The sequence below is a fragment of the Protopterus annectens genome, chromosome 4.part0 (assembly GCF_019279795.1).
Source record: "Protopterus annectens isolate FY-2018-M chromosome 4.part0, PAN1.0, whole genome shotgun sequence".
NCBI classification, from domain to species: Eukaryota; Metazoa; Chordata; order Ceratodontiformes; family Protopteridae; genus Protopterus; species Protopterus annectens.
The window spans coordinates 44703026-44723918 of NC_056733.1; the positions used below are offsets into that span (position 1 = coordinate 44703026).

Consider the following 20893-nt stretch of genomic DNA (forward strand, 5'->3'; position numbering starts at 1 on the left):
TAAACTCCATAAGTCTGAGCTCTCTCCCTTCAGCTTGTTTCAGGCCTTTACCCCATGCTAACTAGTCACTCTGGTCTCAGTTTGCTAGAGTATGTGTACGCCAGCGAGCAACAAATATGCTTGTCTTTTCTAACCCTTTCTTCAAGTACTAGGAACAGGAAAAATGTAGTCCACTTCAGGTTTTAGATCCAAACTTAATGAAAGGGTGAGTTGCTTCTGCTTTCTATCTTTACATTGCTTAAATGAACTGAAGATTACACTTTCTTGTTGGAGCTTTAAAAGTCCTGTTTCACTCATTGACTTAGTCACTGTTTTTAGCACAACTCCTCCTGACTTTTTGGTGCATAATACCTTGTCTTATTTTAGAAGTCCCCTCTCCCCTTTTCTCTCTAATGTATGCGTATGAATCTGTGCCATTTTAATGTATGCTTCACTGTATCTTTTGCACATAGGATCTCAGATTTGACTAATAGACTTCCATGAATGTTTTACTTTTGTAGCATAAATATTTGCTAAACTCATTTTGTAAAAATGTTTGTTTGGTGTATATTCTGATGACTGGACGAGTATTTAAGCTTTGTTCACTTTGTCTGTAAAAGTCATTTGCAATGTTGGTTTTATTTCTGTTGTCATATTTGTAAAATAGTTATTTGCAATGTTTTGCTTTGTTTTTGTTCTGAATGCTACTGTATTTCTCTCTTCATGGACTGTAACTAAAATGGGTCTCTTGGAATCAGCCCACTACTCAGGTTACCTGTGTTGCTAGTGCATGAGTATTTCCAGAGCATCTTCCTGTCACCTGTTAATGTCGTTCCTCCACTGGATCATCATTGCCGTCAGCTGAGGGGTCCCATTGCTGTTCTTGTTCAATTATCTGGGTTTCTTGGGGTGTACTTACACACCAGACAGGGCTACATACACATATTGGCCATTTGAGATGTCTTCTTGTGTGTGTGTATTGTAGACCATTCCCAGAAATGTCTGTACAGCAGAATAAAGACTGTGGCAAGCCAAACACTTATTCAACCACTTTGCTATTCAGGCTTTGTGCTTGATTCTGGTTTCCTGTGTAGGTGATTATGGGTTGCATATAGATATCAATAGCCAGGGCTTAGGGTGCTTGGGGGTATGCACCATCACCTGAAATGTATAAGGGCTTTTTGCAGTCAGAGGAGAGGTGCCATACTTTCATGGTTTAACACTGACATGCAGTCATTTGTGCTAACTTACTAGAGTGCCTTACTGATTAATATAATAATTCAATGCACAGATTTTCTATATAGGGGCCTGGGTGCACTGCCAGAAAATGATGCTGTGATCGGCAGGATTTGGTCATTTGCTAAGTTCCCATCCTGACAGGTGATTAAATGTCAAGCTTTCCAGTTAATGTTCCACTGTGCCTCATCTCTGGAACCCCCTACCCTCCTTCACCTCTTCTAAAATGCTAATTGCATAAGCTTCTAACATTAAAGTTCTGAATGTCCTTCCTTCTTTTTGCCTTTTCTCTGGCTCTTTATTTAATAAGCCAATTTTGCCAAATTGAAATTGTCAATAATTTTTGCTAACTTTGCTAATTTAGCAATCTGATATTGTTTTTGTAGACTACTTTCTAGCCACCTGTTAACTTGTAATGTTCTTCTGTGTCTTAACTCTTTCTTAACTAAAACATTGTTGTTTATGTGGTGCTTTTCTCCCCGGGCCTCCACTGAAAATGGGCCCCCAAGCCCAGTGGACTTCCCCGGTAATCAAACTGAAATAAATAAATAAATAAAATATAAATAAGTAGCCTTTGTGGAGCTATGAGCACAACTGATATACCCAGGAATTCATGGAAGATGTACTATTTCAGAGAACAGTTTCATGTTTGCATTGTGTTCAGCTGGTGCATGCGTAGAACTTTATGTAAACCTCAGCCTTATGACAAGATAGCCAGGCACTTTTTAGGGTGTTAGAGATGGCAGTCTGAGACACCCCTGCTATATTACTGCATGAAGTTGCATTGTCACAGACGCCAGTATATACCCAGTGCTAATCAGACTTTTGTGGGACGTGTTTTTATACTGGTTGTTTGGACTAATGTAATGAACATTAGCCACATATATCCAGCACTAGATGTCCGAGTACTTCATACCTATTGATTTGGCATGTTTAGCTAACATCTAATTCATAGACCTGATGCAGTCTGGGTCATTGGTAATGCCTGGCTGAACACCTTTTCATTGCAGGATGTAGGTGGTGCCATCTTCTGAAACATCAGCATTTTTACCTACAAGGGTGGTAGCTGTCTGGACTGAAATCAAACTTTTGTTTTGCAGTGTTTGCTTGTTGTGTTCCAAAAGTTAGATTGTGAGTTTGCTTGCCAGATTTTGCTTACACCTTATAATAGTGCTAGACCCTTTTTAGATTGTGTTACATATGCTTGTTGCTGTGCAAGACAGGGCTGAGAGATGTCAGACTGAGGATACTGGGTCACTGGAGAGTTTTAGGAAATGTTCTTTGCAGGCTGGTGATCATGACTGTACATGTCTTTGTTTGCGTTCTTTGCCTAGATAAGTTCTTGTTAATCATACACAGCAACATCCAAAGCTTTATGTAGCACCTTGCTTCAGTTTAAATTGTTTTGGAGTCTGGCAGTTGATGTATCTAATAAATGCATGCATTAACTTTCTTCAGAAAATTCTGTTGTTCCACTTTGTTCAAAGTTGTACACTTAGCATATATAGGGCCATTCTCATTATGTATGACTAACCCTAATTATCTTGAAAAGTATTTGGATGAGATTGAACAGTTCAAGTTATTCTAATTTCAGTGACAAAAGGCATTTAATTTCTAAGGAGTAACTGAATGTGGCAAGAAAGCCACAGTGATATTTGGACTTGGCACTGTACAGCCTGTTATCACCTGGTTATGGTAGGATAATATTGAAACATGACCACTTTGTGACATTTGTCGTAATTCTAGAGATGGAAGGAAATGCTCACATTCAGGGCAATTGCTGAATCAGACTCCATTATTATATGGCTTACCATTAAGGATTCTTTATTTTAACACTGTTAATAAATTATTATTTAAAACATAGGTAAACATACCTTTATGTAAAAGAAAACAAACCATATTAACATATTCCTAGTTGCAAACATTATACACCACATATATTATTTTGTGTATTTATCATCAATTCCTCATTCCATAAATTGATCAGTTCCTGCCTTCCATTAAACCTCATTCGTCATCCAAAACATTATACTGCATGTATTTTTCCCACAATTTTCATTTTTTTGTATGAAATCTGCTCCTTCCCTTTTTAAACATCCCACTTCCAGTTCTTTTATCTCTGTTACAGTATTCAGTGCTTCAAATACAGTTGCTTTAGATTTTCTAGTAATTGTTTTTTTTTTGACAGTCACCAGAATTAAATATAACAAGTCCTTACTATGTCTAGGCAACTCAGATTCTATATCCCAGCTCAAAAAATCATTTCCTTAGTTAAACCCATTTGTTCACTCAGTATTTCTGATGGTCTGTTCTATCACACCTCCAACATTTGTCATCTACCTGAGGAAAAATTCTTTGAAGTCTGCTTGGGGTATAAAAACACCCATGCAAACACTTCCAAGCAAAGATCCTAAACCTCCTGGAATTGGTTACGTATGTCTTCCCATTGTTTTCTTCCCATTGTTTTTCCAGTCTTTCTTTCCAGTCTGTTCTAACCTCCTCTGATTGATTGATTTTTATAGTTATCATGCAATATTTTATATGTCCTACTAATTATCCCTTTTTAACAGCTGCCTCTTTTCTGGATTCAACTAAAAACTCTACCAGAGCATGTCTTTCCCTTCCCCGTATCTGTTTCTTCTTGCCTGCACTCTGAGATCGAGGCCTTGTAGTGAAGGCAGTCTATTGCCTGCATTCCAAATGTCTTATTGACCTCATTCCACTCTATTACGTTTCTTTCTTGAGTTACAGTATTTGCTCCCAATATCTTGGTTCCTTTGCTATGTTTCTCCAGTAAATTCAGCGCCCTCTTGCCTATTTTCTGTACCCCTATTTGCAGTCATCCTTATTGACAAAATCACCTTTCTCCATTCTTAGATTGGCTTAGTTCTTAGAATACTTTTTGCTACTTTATGAATATAATATCCTGTATGGTCATTATTCTCCTTAAGGAACGGCATCCAAAATCCCACTCTCTCTATTTCTTGAACTTCCCCCTTGCTTCATCATCATCCCTTTCCACTCTGCATTATAACCTTCTGCTTGTGTTATGTATATGAGCCTTAACTGTGTAGCTCTAAAGTAGCCCTTCAAATCGGGTAAACCTAAACCACCTTGTATTGGAAGGATCAACTTATCCCACTTAACTCCTGCCACCCTTCCCTTCCAGATATATTCCTTCAACTCATTATTAATTACTGTCCACAAATTCTCCATCTCATAAAATCCCAGCTTACTCTGTGGAATTCTTTCTCTGCTTCAACATCCATCAATAACAGAGGTATGTTCTTATAGTATTCCTCCCTGTGGATAGTCATTGTCCATTCCATGTTGTCAAATATTTGTCTCCCCTCCACAAAACCACACTAATCCATATCTATCAATTTTGACAAAACCTTTGCCACTCTTTTAGCTAGTATAGACATAAACACTTTATAATTGTGCTTTAAAATGGACATAGGTCTATATGAAGCTGGGTCTGAAGGATCTTTCTTATCTTTAGGTAACACAGCCACCCCAGCTTTCTTCCAAGATGTTGGTGCTTCCCCTCCTTTTAAAATACTGTTAGACAAAGTCTTCCAGATCTTTTACTTTCTTCGCTCCTAATTTCCAAACTTCCACAAGAATGCCGTCTGTTCCAGGAGACTTTACTGAAGATTGATTATACATCACTGTTTTTATGTCATCACCTCCTATCTTAAATGTTAGTTGTTGAACCTCGTCTACGTCTAACCTTAGCATAATTAAGTCTTCCATAAATATTTCCACTTGTACTCTTTATTTCTACATTTCTCTGATTTATACACATTTTCATAACATCTCCAGAAACTCTCTGAAACTTGTGCAGGATAGCTGGTTATTTTTATTGTTGTAAGTTCCCTAAATTTGGCAACAGTCCTTTCAATATTCTGTTGCCTAAGTCATTCTGCTAAAAGTTGAGCCTATGACCTACAGAAAAAGTTGATGGTTGGCACGTTTGGGGGGGGGGGGCAGGAAAAGATGATGATCATCATCATCATCATCTGTGGGATGTTTTGCAAGTCTCAATGCATTTTGTTTCAAAGTGACTGCCAAAATAAGGTTGCAGTAGTTTCTGTCCCTCTCACAATACTGATGTCTTTTCCTTTGCATAATCCATATTCATCTGTTTGTTTATTTTTAAAGCACTTATTCTTTCTTTCATTGATCCACTGTGTAACTTTTCTGCTCCCTGCAAACAAAACATGAAATCCACACTTACACTGGTTAACACAAGAAGTACCACAGTAATAAGCAAAAATATTTTTACTGCCTATTCGAGGAGTAGAACTTATGGAAGATCTGCCCATAATCAGACTAATGAAATATGTTGTGTAACAGGGAGGTCTTGATATGAGTTTAGTTAATTTGTTGGATTTTAGACAACAGGGTTCTGCTTCAAGTATTTCTTTTCAATAGATACCCTGTTTTTGAAATCAGTAGCAACATTTTCCAGGAAGAGTCAATTCTACTATTAGGACATGGGCTACAAAGTATTACAGTCAGTGCAGGGATCAAGTTATATTTTACTTGATGCTACCCTTGGCTGTTTGACACTGAGGGATAAACCCCTGACTACAACCCAGATTGTTAAAATGTGAGTACAGGCTAGGGTGCTGAAAATGCTGGGTGGGAGACGCTGAGAAATAACTGGAGTACAGCTTACCCATATTGGGGAATGGGTGGGAAACAAGGTTTCTTGGTGGCTGCAAATGCTGCTATGCAAGCAGAGGCTTGCATCACAATAACGTTCATTACTGGTAGGATGTGGACTTGGTGTTCCAAACTAGTGATGGTAACCCTTGATGTATATGTGTGTATGTGAGAGCATGCATGTGTCTTGGTAGGGAATAAAGAGATTCTTTTGGTGATGTGAATGCTCATGTCAGATAATAGGAGATGTCCTCTGTGATGGAGTTCTGCATGAGGGAGTAGTTCCCTGGCTTGGAGACAGTTAAACAACATGGATGGTCCCTGGTCAGGCCATTGAGATGAAGATGCTCTCTCACAGCAGCTGTATGGAAGAAAGAGCATGTGTAATGACACAGATTCCTCTGTGGCTGCCTGGATGACAGCCTCCTCCATTTAGCTATAACTTGGGTACAGGTATGATCACCTGCTTTTGAGAATTAATGGGCTCAAGATCTACAGGAGAAAGGCTCGATGGTCAGCAAACACAGTTGGGTGAAGCACTTAGAAGCAACATTTAGATGAAACAAAATTTAGATGATGCTGGGGACAAGTTGCAAAGCAAATAGCCGTCAAGACCCCTTATAGTAGTCCACATACTTTTGTCACAACATTTGGGTATATGAAACATTCAGTGGCAGTGTCTTGGACATCAGTCATTTAAAATAATTTATTTATCTTTAGAAATGCTGTTTTCACCTGACAAGAGTTTCAGGTACCAGTAATGTGTCCAGGCCAGTACAAACTTGTTATGGACTGCACTTTGATGAAGTTTTGTATAGTCATCATTTTATTGTTTTTATGGATTTTGGGGATTTTAAAATATTTACAGATTGGATTGGATTGGAGGATAGATCCCTTTTAAGAAATTCTGTAGCATGCCAGATTTCTATGCAGTTTGACAGTGATACATGCACTGATAGCCCTCTAGGTTTATATATACTTAATGGCCTGTTATGTATTGTGGTAAATACTGATCATATATTACATGTGCATTCAAGTAGATATGGTCACAGCTTAAATATTCAAAACCTTAGCAGTAGTATATGGAAGCAGTAATATATTTAATAATAATAATAATAATAATAATAATAATAATAATAATAAATGTGGTGTTCTTACCTATGAAAGTACCAGAATTCTAAATTAAAGTGTTGATGGTCAGGGGTTCATTTTTCTCTTTTTTCTTCTGTTTCATTCTTTCCTACTTAATGTTCATAGATGTGTACACGGTTAACAACCCCAGGAGCCTTTTTAAGCCTAGCCATACTTCTCAGATATGCATATGCCTGCTCAGGTACATACCAAAGGGAGCATTTTATGCAGTGATTAGTCTGATGAGGGCCAAGTACAGTGAGACAGCTGTTTTCTTGGACCTAGATGCCATATTATTTATTTTACATTGTACATGGTAGAATGATTTCCTTGCCACCACAGAGAAATGATGATCAAAGGCCAGTTATTGTCTACATGCATTCTCAAATTTCTGACTACTGGTCTGTTCTTAGGGATGCATTATCAGTGTGTTAATTTTTCTGGAGTAGCTTTATTTCCAAAGGCTACTATTATGCATTTATTGGCATTGAGTTTTAGACCTTGGCATTGACACCAATTATTAGTTTGCATCAGGCCTTCTTGGGGGGCACTTGTGTCTTTGGAGAATTCTGTGACTGCACCTACTTTGCAATCATGCAGAGCTGGTCAGCCCGAGACCCTTGATGTTGGCCCTGACTTCAGAGAAGGAGATGCCAAAAGGGAGCAGACCCAGCTCAAAGTCCTGAGGGACTCTGCTAGTATCATAGTAGAATACTAGGCTATTGACCCAAGGAGCCTTTTTTAGGCCTAGTCGTGCTTCCCAGTAACATTTGGTAGGTACAGGTTTCCAAGGATTTTGTATTGTTTATATACTTGGGCAGGGGCAGCCCAACATTTACAAGCTTCCTTTCTCTAATAGTCTCATAGGTGCCAGACCAGGGGTATATTTATGGTTCACATCCACTGATCCAAGTTTCACTTGAATAAGTGCAGGGATGAAATCTGATTTATGTGGATGTGAAGTCTGTTCCAGAGAAGGGGGAGCCTCTGAGATACATACCTGTCCCTCCAGCATGTCCGGTTTATATTGCAGGCAAGGTAAAGTCCCTGAATAGGGTGTTTGTGATACTATTTTACAGAAGTGTAACAGGTCCATAATGGTTGGATCATTAAATTATTTGTAGGCCAGGCATAGGTCATCTGTCATCAGCCTATAGGAGACCGAATACAAGGACAGAGCTTTGAAGTGGTCTATGTAGGACTTGTTTTCTACTTCAAGTATTCCTTTTGTGAGGAATCTCTGAGGATACTCAAGTTGTTGCATATGCCAGGCCAGGTACATACTAAAGTAGGCACTGTACTCAATGATTGGACTTATGAAAGCAAAGTACAATGGAATGATGACATGGTTGGATGTAGATGCCATACCCCTGTTTGTAAGTTGTGCAAAATGGAATGATTTCCTCACTACTGTGGACACACGATGGTCAGCTTTTGTCCACAGTTACAACATACTGTGTGATGCTATTGAAAAGGAAAAACATGTTGCCAGCAGTGCTAGTGTACAGATAGGTGCCACGTGTGTTCTGCGCACAGTCCTGGACACCAGCACTTGAGTCTGCTTTATGAATGACACTAATGTTAGAACCACTTATAACCAAATGTGCATAATGACTCTACTCTGCTGTGTACCAGGTTAATGAATACCCCAGCAAGGACATATGATAAAAACTATTAATCATAAATGTTGGTTAGTAAGTCTGTAACCATGTGTAATAGTATGAATGTAACACAAATATGCGAGCCATGTTGCACACAGTTCTTTAACTATTCTAATACAGGTCTGCCACTGAAAAGCTAAATATAACATTCCCATCTAAATTATCTGTCAAATTATAGATGCAAAGCATCAGATGTAAAATTTTAATTAGGTATGCAGAGTGAGAAATTAACCATTTAAAAGAGAGACATCATGTAACCTTTCATGTTACACCACATGTAAATTTACATTATCTAGTGGACTGTTCCTTAAATGCACTCTCAAATGTTTTGCTGTCAGATTTAGTCAGCGTTTTGCCTTTTATCTGTTTTAATATTTTATATCAGCTATATTTTTAAAGACAGATATGTAGGCTATCATAAATTATACAATGTTACCTCATTAAAATTCAAAAATTTAAATGCCGATTTGATGTAGCAGTCAGCACAGGCATGATAAAACCTGTTTTTGATGGCAACAAATTTGTTAGCTAAGAATAAAACTACTGTGTTTAAAGTTCTTCACTTCACTTGCTAAACTTAACATGGCATCAGATCACATAAAATATATCCCCTTGAAATAAAATAAATCACCTGACATTCAGCTCCTTCGGTCAGTAGCCTAGTAACAAAATAAATAAAAACATGGCCTACCTAAACATGCAGTGTAACTATGGAAGTAAAATACTGTTAAAGTACAAGCCCATACAAGGGTTGTCATCCCTGGACACTTTTTTTAAAAACGGGAAACAAAGAATCTGAGATTATAAAAGGAAATTATTTGGGGGAAAAAAGAGTATGACATTTATTGTTTTTCAAAATGTGCTGTTAAACAGTTTTTGTGGAAAAAAAACATAGCATTTTGCAACATAGGGAAAATGACACCTATCCCTACGTGCACAGCTTCAGTGAATAAACATGGAAAGGAAATAAACACCATTATTTAAAAAAGCTGAGCCATTTCTTTCTTAGATAATCTCATTGCATAATAAGAGTGTATCATGTTTTGGTACAGGTAATGCAGGTTTATCCATGGCTGTCTTTTATTTGGTCACTTGAGCTTTTTTTATTCATGACCAAAGTACAACTGGCCATGAGTTAAGTTCTTTATTACTCACACATCAGAATATTTATATTTCACAGACCTTTAGCAGAGGTCAAACAGGATAGCTGATATGTTGATGTATGTTGTATTGGAAAAGTGTGCTTTTGCTATTGCCAATCTCAGATTGTGTGTGTGTGTGTGTGTGTGTGTGTGTGTGTGTGTGTGTGTAAGGCAGTTACTTGTTAATAAGAAAAAAAGTGTGATTCTGTGTGAAAAAATATGTACCCACAAGGTACTTTGAAAATATAGGCACATGAACACACTGGTCTTATCAAGGAAATAGCTTGAATTGTGAGTTGGAATTGGAAAATTTACTTGTATTATGAGCTTCTCTTCTTCTCCCTGTTGTAGCTGATGTGTGTTATAGAGGTTTGTTTTCAGTAACTAAGTTAGAGAAAAGTTATTGATTCATCATTAAATTTTGCTTGACATGTTATCCGGTTTTCTGTGCTCATTCCAAAAAAGGCCATATTAGTGTCTTTTGACTTGAGTGCTTCACTTGTAGTCATGTCTGCTCGCTAGTATAGATGCATGTGTGTAAAGCATGGGTGTAGGCTGAGTGGGAGACAGGAGAATGAATAGGTGGAGGGGCATGACCCATACATGTGAAGAAGCACTATTCTGTCACTGTACCCTGTCTCTGAGGTTCTGATACCTTTCTTATATGTCTGTCAGGCAAATAATAATCTGTATGGATCCCACCCATTCTACCTGGTGATGGAGGATGATGGCTCAGCACATGGGGTGTTTCTTATGAACAGCAATGCAATGGGTAAGTAACAAAGTTGTACTTTCTTAAGCTATTAAATGAATAAGTAAAGATTATAACCAGACCAATAGTTCATTTTTAGTGAGCACTGAAGTCCAGTAATCATACACTTCATTACATATCATACAGGGAAGGAAGTAGATGTCTCTTATGTGGAAATGCATGAATTTGGTATTAGAGAATGCAAAAGTGGGTGGTACCATTGAGTGAAATTGCATATGTTGCTTCACAAAGTGATTTGTAGTTTAAAAAAAAATCTGTATTCATTAGAATGTCAAGAAGGTTTAATTTGGATGTCTAGAGCTGTAATGTTCAGAAGTTTTGTATATGGGTGGGTGGTGTTGTCTGCTTACACCAGCTCAGGAGAATAAGACAGTAGCTTGCTGTAGTGTTAGTACATAATCCCAGGTCTGTAAAGCCTCCATCTCTCTCTCTGTCTGTGTGTGATGATGTTGCACTGTAATGAAGTTAGTACAGTTGTTAAAATTACCATAACAGTAGATGTCCAAAAAGATCACTGTTGTAGTAGGCAGAACCATAAAGGACTTATCCTACCAAGGACTGAGCATCTGTACAGTATACAAAGCTTTGAGCTTATTCCTTACTCCCCATATGTCTGCTATTAGCATGAGAGTACATACTGTTATAAGACGGGCATAAGGGCCGAAAAATCTCCTTACTTTTGTGCCTAAAGGGGGTGCTGAAACCTGAAGCTCTGTAACAATTAGGTCAAAAACAAATATTGTCATGTCAGGAGGACACAGGTAAAGCTGGTAAAGGAAAGTGCAGGAAGAAATGGGGGTAGTTGGGATGGTACTGATACTGCAACAGTGATCTATTTGAACATCTACCATTATGGTAAGGTAACTTGGTGGACAACCATGTTATGTTCTTTATTAGATCACTGTTGCAGTAACTGTAACTATATGGGATGCTTGCCATGACTTAGGAAGAATTGGCTAGAGTATGTTCAGAGCCTAGAAGCACTTGAAGAATGGTGTTTACAAATCTAACTCTAGCTCTGGACACAGAATCAGGTTTGTAGTGCCTGGTAAAGGTGTGCACAGAAAATCAAGTAGCAGCCTCTAGGAGAGATCTACAGGCTGTCCCTTTCCCAAAAACCTTAGATGTAGCCACAGCTCTAGTAGAGTGAGCCCTCACTTTCGGAGGTGGGCTTTCCATGTTGAATGAAGCAAAATTTCGATAGCCTGAGACCTCTATCTAGAAATGGTTTGTTTAGAAACTGGCTGTCCTTTTTGCTGGCAAAGGATCCTAAAAGTTGCTTAGACTTTCTAAAATTCTTCATTTTTGTCCAGGTAAAATCTCAGTTATCTATTGACATCTAAAGTATGCCAATTGCTTTCTCCTCTGTTTTTGGGTTCAGGATAAAACATAAGGAGATGAGTATTGTAGTTCAACGTAAATTCAGAGAATACCTTTCGCGTCAATGTAGGGTTGGTTCTATGACTCACCCTGTCTTCCTGGAAAAGCAAGAAAGAATGATTAGACATAAGAGCCTGAAATTTAGATGTCTGTCTAGTAGAAAACGGAACAATAATCAAAGCAGTCTTCCATGTTAAACATTTTAAAGACGCACAGTCTGCAGGTGTAAAAGAAAAGAGCATTAACGTCTCTAAAAATAAATAAATAAATAAGAACCTAAGGAGGCATCACTTCCTTTTAAGTGACCTAATATGTAAAACCCCTTTCAAAAATTGTTTAAAGTTGAGGTGATGAAGAAAGGGGGTTCCAAAGGCAAACTAGCAGAAGTAGTGAAAAGATGTACCTTTATAGAAGTGTACCCTAGGCAAAAACTAGCAATTCATATAGAAGTGTACCCTAGGCAAAAACTAGCAATTCATATAGAAGTGTACCCTAGGCAAAAACTAGCAATTCATATAGAAGTGTACCCTAGGCAAAAACTAGCAATTCATATAGAAGTGTACCCTAGGCAAAACTAGCAATTCATATAGACGTGTACCCTAGAAAAAAACTAGCAATTCATATAGAAGTGTACCCTAGGCAAAAACTAGCAATTCATATAGAAGTGTACCCTAGGCAAAAACTAGCAATTCATATAGACGTGTACCCTAGGCAAAAACTAGCAATTCATATAGAAGTGTACCCTAGGCAAAAACTAGCAATTCATATAGAAGTGTACCCTAGGCAAAAACTAGCAATTCATATAGAAGTGTACCCTAGGCAAAAACTAGCAATTCATATAGAAGTGTACCCTAGGCAAAAACTAGCAATTCATATAGAAGTGTACCCTAGGCAAAAACTAGCAATTCATATAGAAGTGTACCCTAGGCAAAAACTAGCAATTCATATAGAAGTGAAACTAGCAATTCATATAGAAGTGTACCCTAGGCAAAAACTAGCGGCAAAAACTAGCAATTCATATAGAAGTGTACCCTAGGCAAAAACTAGCAATTCATATCCTAGGCAAAACTAGCAATTCATATAGAAGTGTACCCTAGGCAAAAACTAGCAATTCATATAGACGTGTACCCTAGGCAAAAACTAGCAATTCATATAGAAGTGTACCCTAGGCAAAAACTAGCAATTCATATAGAAGTGTACCCTAGGCAAAAACTAGCAATTCATATAGAAGCGTACCCTAGGCAAAAACTAGCAATTCACACAGAAACCGAAGAAGCAGAGTATTCCCCACTTGGCATAGGTCTTGTTTTCTTTTACGGCACTAGCTAGAAAATATTTTCCATTTTTCTTATTATTATTTCCTAGTAGCAGGTTTTCTAGCCTCCATTAATCCTTTTTGTTCATCCTGAGAAAACAAGTTCTTAAATTAGATGAAAATTGTATTATCCAAACTCTTAGGTGGAGATTTTGAATGATTGGGTTGATTCTGTTCAGTGTGAGAAAACCCATTCTGTGAGGAAGTTTTTGGTAATTGCACTTGGCCAGATGCACAAGAAGGGAAGAACCAGTGTTGTCATAGCTAAAGGGTGTTGGCAGAAACAGCTTTGGCAAGTCTGTCTTGATCTTTAGAGGAACTTTATATATTGGAGGGAAGGGTTGAAGGTGCAGAGAATCATTTTCGTTCATGGGAAAGAAAATGCATCCATTTTCCAAGCCTTAGAGTCTGCAAAAGGTTATAACTTGGCCAAGTACTGTGTGGAAACCCTTGGAACAGTATAAAGACCAAAAGACAAAGATGTAAACTAAAAGTGCAACCCCAAGGCAAACAATCTTGGGAAATACCTATGCATTTTGTGGATTGGGATGTGCAGCTAATCATCTTCAAAGTTCAAGGCTGCTAGAAAAGCCTTGGGAAACAAAAGGGGAAAAAAAGTTTGTAAAATGAGCGTCTTAAATTTTGGAACAAAAAGAAAGGTGTTTAACCATGAAAGGTCCGAAATATGTTCCATGTCCCTTCCTTTCTGGGAACCAGAAACATTCTGAAACAAAAAACGTTGACCCTTTGGGATGAAGGCACTAGTTTTGTTACAACATATGAAAGCAAATCTGACAGAGCTTGATTTGATGATTTTTTTTTTTTGGCAGGTAATTTTCCTGATTGAGGTGGAAGAAATGCACACTGAAGTCTCTAAGCATCCTTAATTATTTTTAGAACCCAGACATCTGAAGCTATCTTTTTTCAGAAGTAAAGACAATGGAAGAAATTATCTGCAATTTAGATGAATGGGGTAGGGGTGGGGGTGATGACAAGATGCAGAGGTATTCATTTAGGTTTCCTTTGAAAGGTGGGTCCTTGAGATCAGTTTCCTTATCATTTCTTCTTACATCGTTGTCTAGTTGTTTTTTTTTTTTTTGCTAGAAGGCTTTAAAGGACTTTTGAAAAAAAACAGGACCATTGGAGGATAGCCCTTTATCTAAAAGTAGGAGGACTAAAATAATTTTTGGACTCCTTGAATCAACTTACCCCTTTCTTCCAATTTCTTTAATACTTCTGCCAAACAAAAGGTCTCTGTTAAGTGGTGTTTTAAGCAACTGAGCTTTAACATCATCAAGGGAAGGTTCTAACTACACTAGGACAGGACGTGTAGGGATGTACAAATGTGAGTCTTGTAACTGGTGCCACAAGGTGAAATCAGGCAGCAAATTTACAGTGAGTGGTATAGACCATTATGTAAAAGGTAAATATAACTGTTACTCCAAGGCAGTGGTCTACATGGCTACATGTGACCAATGCCTAGCATTTTATGTAGGCAAACCAGAAAGGAAATTTAACACCAGAATTTATGAACACAACTATGCCATAAGAAAGAATAATATTAATAATGCTTTAGCGAGGCATATTCAGGACAATACTGGCCGGAATTTCACATTTAAGGCAATAGACCATGTAGACATCAGTGACAAAAAGCCCTGGGGACTTCAGTTAGAGTTAAAGGAGTTAAGGTGGCAAATCTTACTACAGGCAGATAGATGGCCAGGGATAAATGACAGGGCATCCATCTCTCCTGTATTGAAATTAAAAGCCCTAGAAAGGAACAAAATATCTCAAAACATTTGTTAAGCACAAGCACTTTTGTATGTATTTGGCTTTGGTAAACATTATGTGAATATTTAACATGAGATTTAAAAAATAACTTTGGTTTTAGTTTTATCCTATTTAGAATCATTAATGACACAAGTATGAGACTAATAATTTATCTTTTAATTACAAGTTTTAGTTGTATTACAGATGCAACAGTTTCAACTGTAACACAGTCATCAAGGGGTTAATTAATGTTCTGTCTCAGTGTTGCTTAGCTAGCTGCCTCTCTTTGCTTACCCAATCAGAGTGTTTTTTATATGTATATAAATGGCTGCCTTACATTTTAATGGTGTCTGATGAAGTTAACACTTGTTTAAAGAAAGTGCTCACATTTTATTTGTTTTTCTTGTGGATTTTTATCATTAAATACACCTTTGGTTTATCATTACCTGAGCGATTTGTGCCTGTGAAACTCTGCCTGCCAGCATTTTTATTTATTTAGTTTGTTTTGCTGCTTCTGTTTTTTTTGTAGTTATCCAGTTATTTGGTAACTCTTCACTGCCACCCAGTGCCTGTCTTAACTCTTCCCTGAACTCCACCTCATAATTACCCTTTTTCAATTTCCACCATTTGATCCTTGGTGCTGCCCTTACACTCCTCCTCCTCCTCTTCTTGCTTGCCAATGTCATCCTACAAACCACCATCCTATGCTGCCTAACTACACTTTCCCCGGTTACCACTTTACAGTCTCTAATCTCTTTCAAACTGGCCCTCCTACATAAGATATAATCCACCTGTGTGCATCTTCCTCCACTCTTGTATGTCACCCTATGCTCCTCCCTCTTTCCTTCCTCTGCATTCCTTTGCTTAACACCATACCTACCCATCACTTCCTCATCCCCTCTGTTCCCTTCACCAACATGCCCATTAAAATCTGCTCCAGTCACCACTCTCTCACCCATGGGTACAGTCATCACCACTTCATCAAACTCGCTCCAAAAATTTTCTTTCTCATCCATCGCACACCCAACTTGTGGAGCATATGCACTAACAACATTCATCATTACACCATCAATTTCCAGCTTCATAAATGTCACTCCAACACTCTTTTCACCTCCAAAACACTCTTAACATACTGTTCCTTCAAGATAAACCCTACGCCATTTCTACTCCCATCCACACCATGATAAAACAATTTGAATCCACCTCCGATACACCTAGCCTTACGCCCCTTCCATCTGGTCTCTTGCACACACAATATACCAACCATCCTTCTGTGCATCATATCGGCTAGCTCTCTCCCTATACCATTCATACTACCATTAATTAATAATTAATAAAAATAAAGCATATATTGCTTTTGGTACAACCCCCCCCCCACACACACACACAGCCATTCCAGTGTCCTGTTACTTGTCTGTTTCTCCACAGTTGCCATAAACACTTTTCAAAACTCTCAGTGTGCAATGCATAGTGTTTTCTGCTTTACTTCTACAATTATTACAGATATTTGGATTTAATTTAAAACTTTTATTTAATATTTTATAGCACAAACATTGATAGACATTTGCTAAACAAAGCAATACAGTCTCAAAATAAAAACAGACTTGGCATTAACTCTTCTCTGCGTTTGAGACCGACATTCACTGAAACAGCATGGAAACCCACATTCAAAGAAAATGCATGTTGTCCAGGATTAAGTTTACCTTTGGACTGTTTTTAGGTCATAGGCTCCTTGTGCATATTTTTAGTACCATGCAAAAGTTCTTTGCTTCACCGTCCTGATTGTATTAAATTATATTCCTTGTGTAATACAGCATCACTTGTCAGAGCATGTTTTAAATTTATAGTTTGGAACATTTTTCCAGTAAGCAATAAAACAAAACACATGAACCAATAATCACAAAACTGCCCAATTCAGAATATTTCAACCATAAAAGGCCACTCAAATGTCTGTTAGTACAATTCACCAATATCAGTCAATGTGCATAATCTCTGCAGAAGTAAAAGTCATCTGAATAATTCCACATTACAGAGATCTGTAACTAATGAAAAGGTTGCCACTAGCAAACAGCTTTATATTTCAGTGTATCAGCTATAAATTCTGTGCCTGCTGCCCTTGAAGAAAAAGTTGCCTATGTTACATTAAACAAATGGTGAGCTGGTAGTATTGCAGTAGGCCAGGGAATGGATGGCAAACTGAAAACAGATTCATAGTTGCTAGGCATCCCATCCAAAGGAGGACATACGTAGGACTGCAGCACCCCACCCCTTAAAATATAACACAGTATCAGCAATTCATCTACATGCTGTGGGAGTAGAACCCACAGCCTTCTGCAGCAAAACACAAGTATACTACTTGTGCTACTAACACTGCTTTAGAGTTCTATACCACAATAGTGATACCATTTGCTAAACAAAACAGTTGCACGTTTTAAACAAAGTTAGCATGAGCAACAGTAAACTTCTGTGTTGAAGCTTACAATTCTTTGAAAATGCACTTAAGTCTAAATTCCCTGAAAAGTGCTTCCTTGAAAACTGCAGCTTGGTAGTTGAGGTAGGATTCAGGCTCTTGTTTCCTGTAGCTAAGGTACAGGGTTTGAGCCTAAGCAAATTACTAACCACCTGGTAACCCAACTAGGGCCTTTTACTCTGTCACACACACAAACCTCAACCTCTTAGTGCAAGAAATCTGGGCAATGCCTAAAATAAATAGGAACAGCTTATAAATATTGTTCTCATGAACTTAGACAATTACTAGAATAACTGGATTTGTATTGGTATGCATTTTTTCTAAAGATATGAAGTCTAAAACTCAAATGTCTGTCATTATTTAGCAATTTCAATCCTTTTTATGAGGAACAGACAAAAATATGGGACATAAATATTGACATTCTGCAAAAACTTGGACACGTGGGGGGTATGCTGCCTACCTCTTACACACACGCTCACCTCTCTCCCTTCCTCTTACACAAACACACCTCCCTCTCTCTCACACACACACACACACACACACACACACACACACACACACACACACACACACACACACACACACACACACACACACACACACACACACACACACACACACACACACACACACACACCTCCCTTCCTCTTACACACACACACACACACACACACACACACACACACACACACACACACACACACACCATACATGTCAACCTCTTAGCACAAGAAGTCTGGACAAAGCCTGTTATAATGGGGTAACAAAGGCCCAAAACTAGGGACACATTTTAAATATTGCTCTTATAAACTTTATAAACTTAGAAAGTTGCTAGAATAACATGATTTGTGTTAGAATGCATTTTCTGAAGGATATGAAGTCTGAAACTCAAATGCATGTCATTATTTAGTTTTGGTAACTTTAATCATCTCAGTGATTTGTCAAAAAAAGACAATGTCTGTGAGGAACAGACCAAAAATATAAGGCAAAAATCTGGACATTGTGAAAATCTGTACAGTTGAAAGGTATGACACACACGTACACCCCCTACCTCCTGTTACACCCCACCATAACTGTCAACCTCTTAGGCTAGAACAAGAAAGCGGGACAAAGGCCAAAAATTGGGGACACCTTTTAAATATTGCTCTTATAAACTTAGAAATTTGATAGAACAGGTATTGAGTTAGTATGACTGTTCTGAACTTATGATATGAAGTCTAAAGCTCAAATGTCTGCTATTATTTTATGACTTTAGTCCTGAATGATTTGCCAGGGATTTGCCAGTAAAACACAATTTTATGAGAAACAGACCAAAAATATGAGGCTAAAATCTGGGCATTCTGCAAAAATCTGGTATAGATTTATTTAAGCCTTGCTTAACAAAAAAATAAATAAATAAAACATACGTTCAGGGTCTTCGAACACTTGATCCTGAATTGCTGGAACAAAATCTTCAGGATCAGTTCTGGAGTACTGGCTTTGCCATGCTAGGGAAAGGCGTGAGTCCCTGCGACCAGCATAAATCCACCACTGTAACATGGAGGGAACAGAATAGTTTGTTTAAATTTCCCTCCAAGTTCCAACTGCCATTCAGAAAACACATATCAAGCAAGCAGCTGCTTAGCCTCAGCTGCAGCCGCAGAAGTTATTACTTCTTCATCTTCCTTTTAACTCAGGGCAAGCAGCTGCTTAGCTGTGAACACTGGAATTAAGCTGCTCAGATGCAAACATGGAAGTCTGTAGTGGAAAATTTTTACTACAACAAGGTTGGTCATTGGAATGCTGCAGAAGCCGATGCGCTGACCCCTAGAAAACATTTTATGGACCACCAGGGGTCTGTGGACCACAGTTTTGGAATCACTGCACTACAGGGGCTAGGACAAATGGAGTAATGGTCAAGGGCTGTGAAAATGCCTCGGGCAAGACATCAGACCCAGACTATGGAAAAGATGGTAAAGCCTGATATTCCTTGGATGCCTTTTTCAGAACTTTTTCTTTTTCCTCAGGTGAGGAGGTCTGCTAAAAGATATTCAGATGCCATGGTCTTGCATGCCAGCTGTCCAAAGTGCTTATTTTCTGGAAGCAATTTTAAATATGTTCGCCAGCTCTTTATGGTTTTGGGAGAGAATGAAAGGCAAAACTGTCAAGATGATTCCCTAAGCACACACACAAACACACAAGTCCTTGTAGGGAATCCTTCTATCATAGAAATGTTTTTTTTTCATTCCTGACAGTCATAAGCAAATTTGAATACATTTTTCCCAACGGGGATACATATATGCTCATTTGTGTAGCTAAAGCTGACAGCCAAGCACACAGTGCTGAGCTGGCAAGATGTCTGCATAAGCATACTAAAGGGCAAAAAAATTCTGGGTTTTTCACACTTACACATCCCTCTCATACCAGTACATGCTCTAGTGCTACGGACAACATATGGAGCTTGAGGAAGGGACTATAAACTTGGAAGACTAGCTGGATATGTTTCATATAAAGCAAGAGTGATCTAATGAAGAATGTCACAAGGTAGGTACTTAAGCATAAAGGTACTTTATTAAACACCAAAATAAAAGTTTTACAGTAAAATTGCTACTAAAATAATAATATCATGGAAAAAGCTCCTACTTATAGAAAATTTGGTTCTCGGGTGACTTACAGTGTTACAAGTTGCAGAGGAAACAAGAACTGATTGTGAAATCGGCGGGATGAAAAATTATATGTAAGCCCCACACACCCCTGAACCTATATGCACCAATAGGTTCCTCTGTTCTTGCACCTCTTCCTTCCATGAGCGAGTTTGATAGCTCCAAATTTACAACCACAAACCTGGTAAGCCACAGGTCATTGATGCTGGCCTTGATGTATGTGAAATAAATACTGAAGAGACCAGTCCCTGAGGGATGCTGCTAGTAATGACCCTTTTCAATGAGAGTATAGTGTGCCCCCTATACTAACAGATCGAGTTCTGTCAGTAAGACTGTTTTCTATTTAGTTTGATTAGCTTGTTGATAATGTGAGAAAGTGGGATGGTGGCAGAGGCCTTCATCAGGTTGAGGTAAGTAGATGGTGCTTGATTTGCCAATATGAATTGCACCTGTAACTTGTTTAAATAATTCCACTAAGTTTAAGAGACAGGCTTTGCCTTTAACATATGCAAACTGATTTGGGTTAAGGGATTGTAGGCTGCTGATATTCCTGTTAATACATTCTATAATGATGCCCTACATTGCTTTACAGATGATGCTTGTAAGGCTTGTAAGTGTGTAGTTATTAGGGTCAGCAGTGATCCCTCCCTTGTGGAGTGGGATGACTGCAGAAGTTCTCACCACTAGTTTTATGAATCCAGTGGAGAGACCGAGACTGAATATG

The 20893-nt window shown here is 38.2% G+C and overlaps 1 protein-coding gene across 1 annotated transcript in view; it reads left to right on the forward strand.

Annotated features, from left to right (window-relative positions):
* GAA (alpha glucosidase) overlaps positions 1 to 20893 on the forward strand; it is a 475499-nt gene that overhangs the window by 230547 nt on the left and 224059 nt on the right. The window contains exon 5 of the mRNA XM_044069630.1: positions 10496 to 10592. Within this exon, the coding sequence (XP_043925565.1) occupies positions 10496 to 10592 (97 nt within the window). The remainder of the gene's footprint in view (positions 1 to 10495; positions 10593 to 20893) is intronic.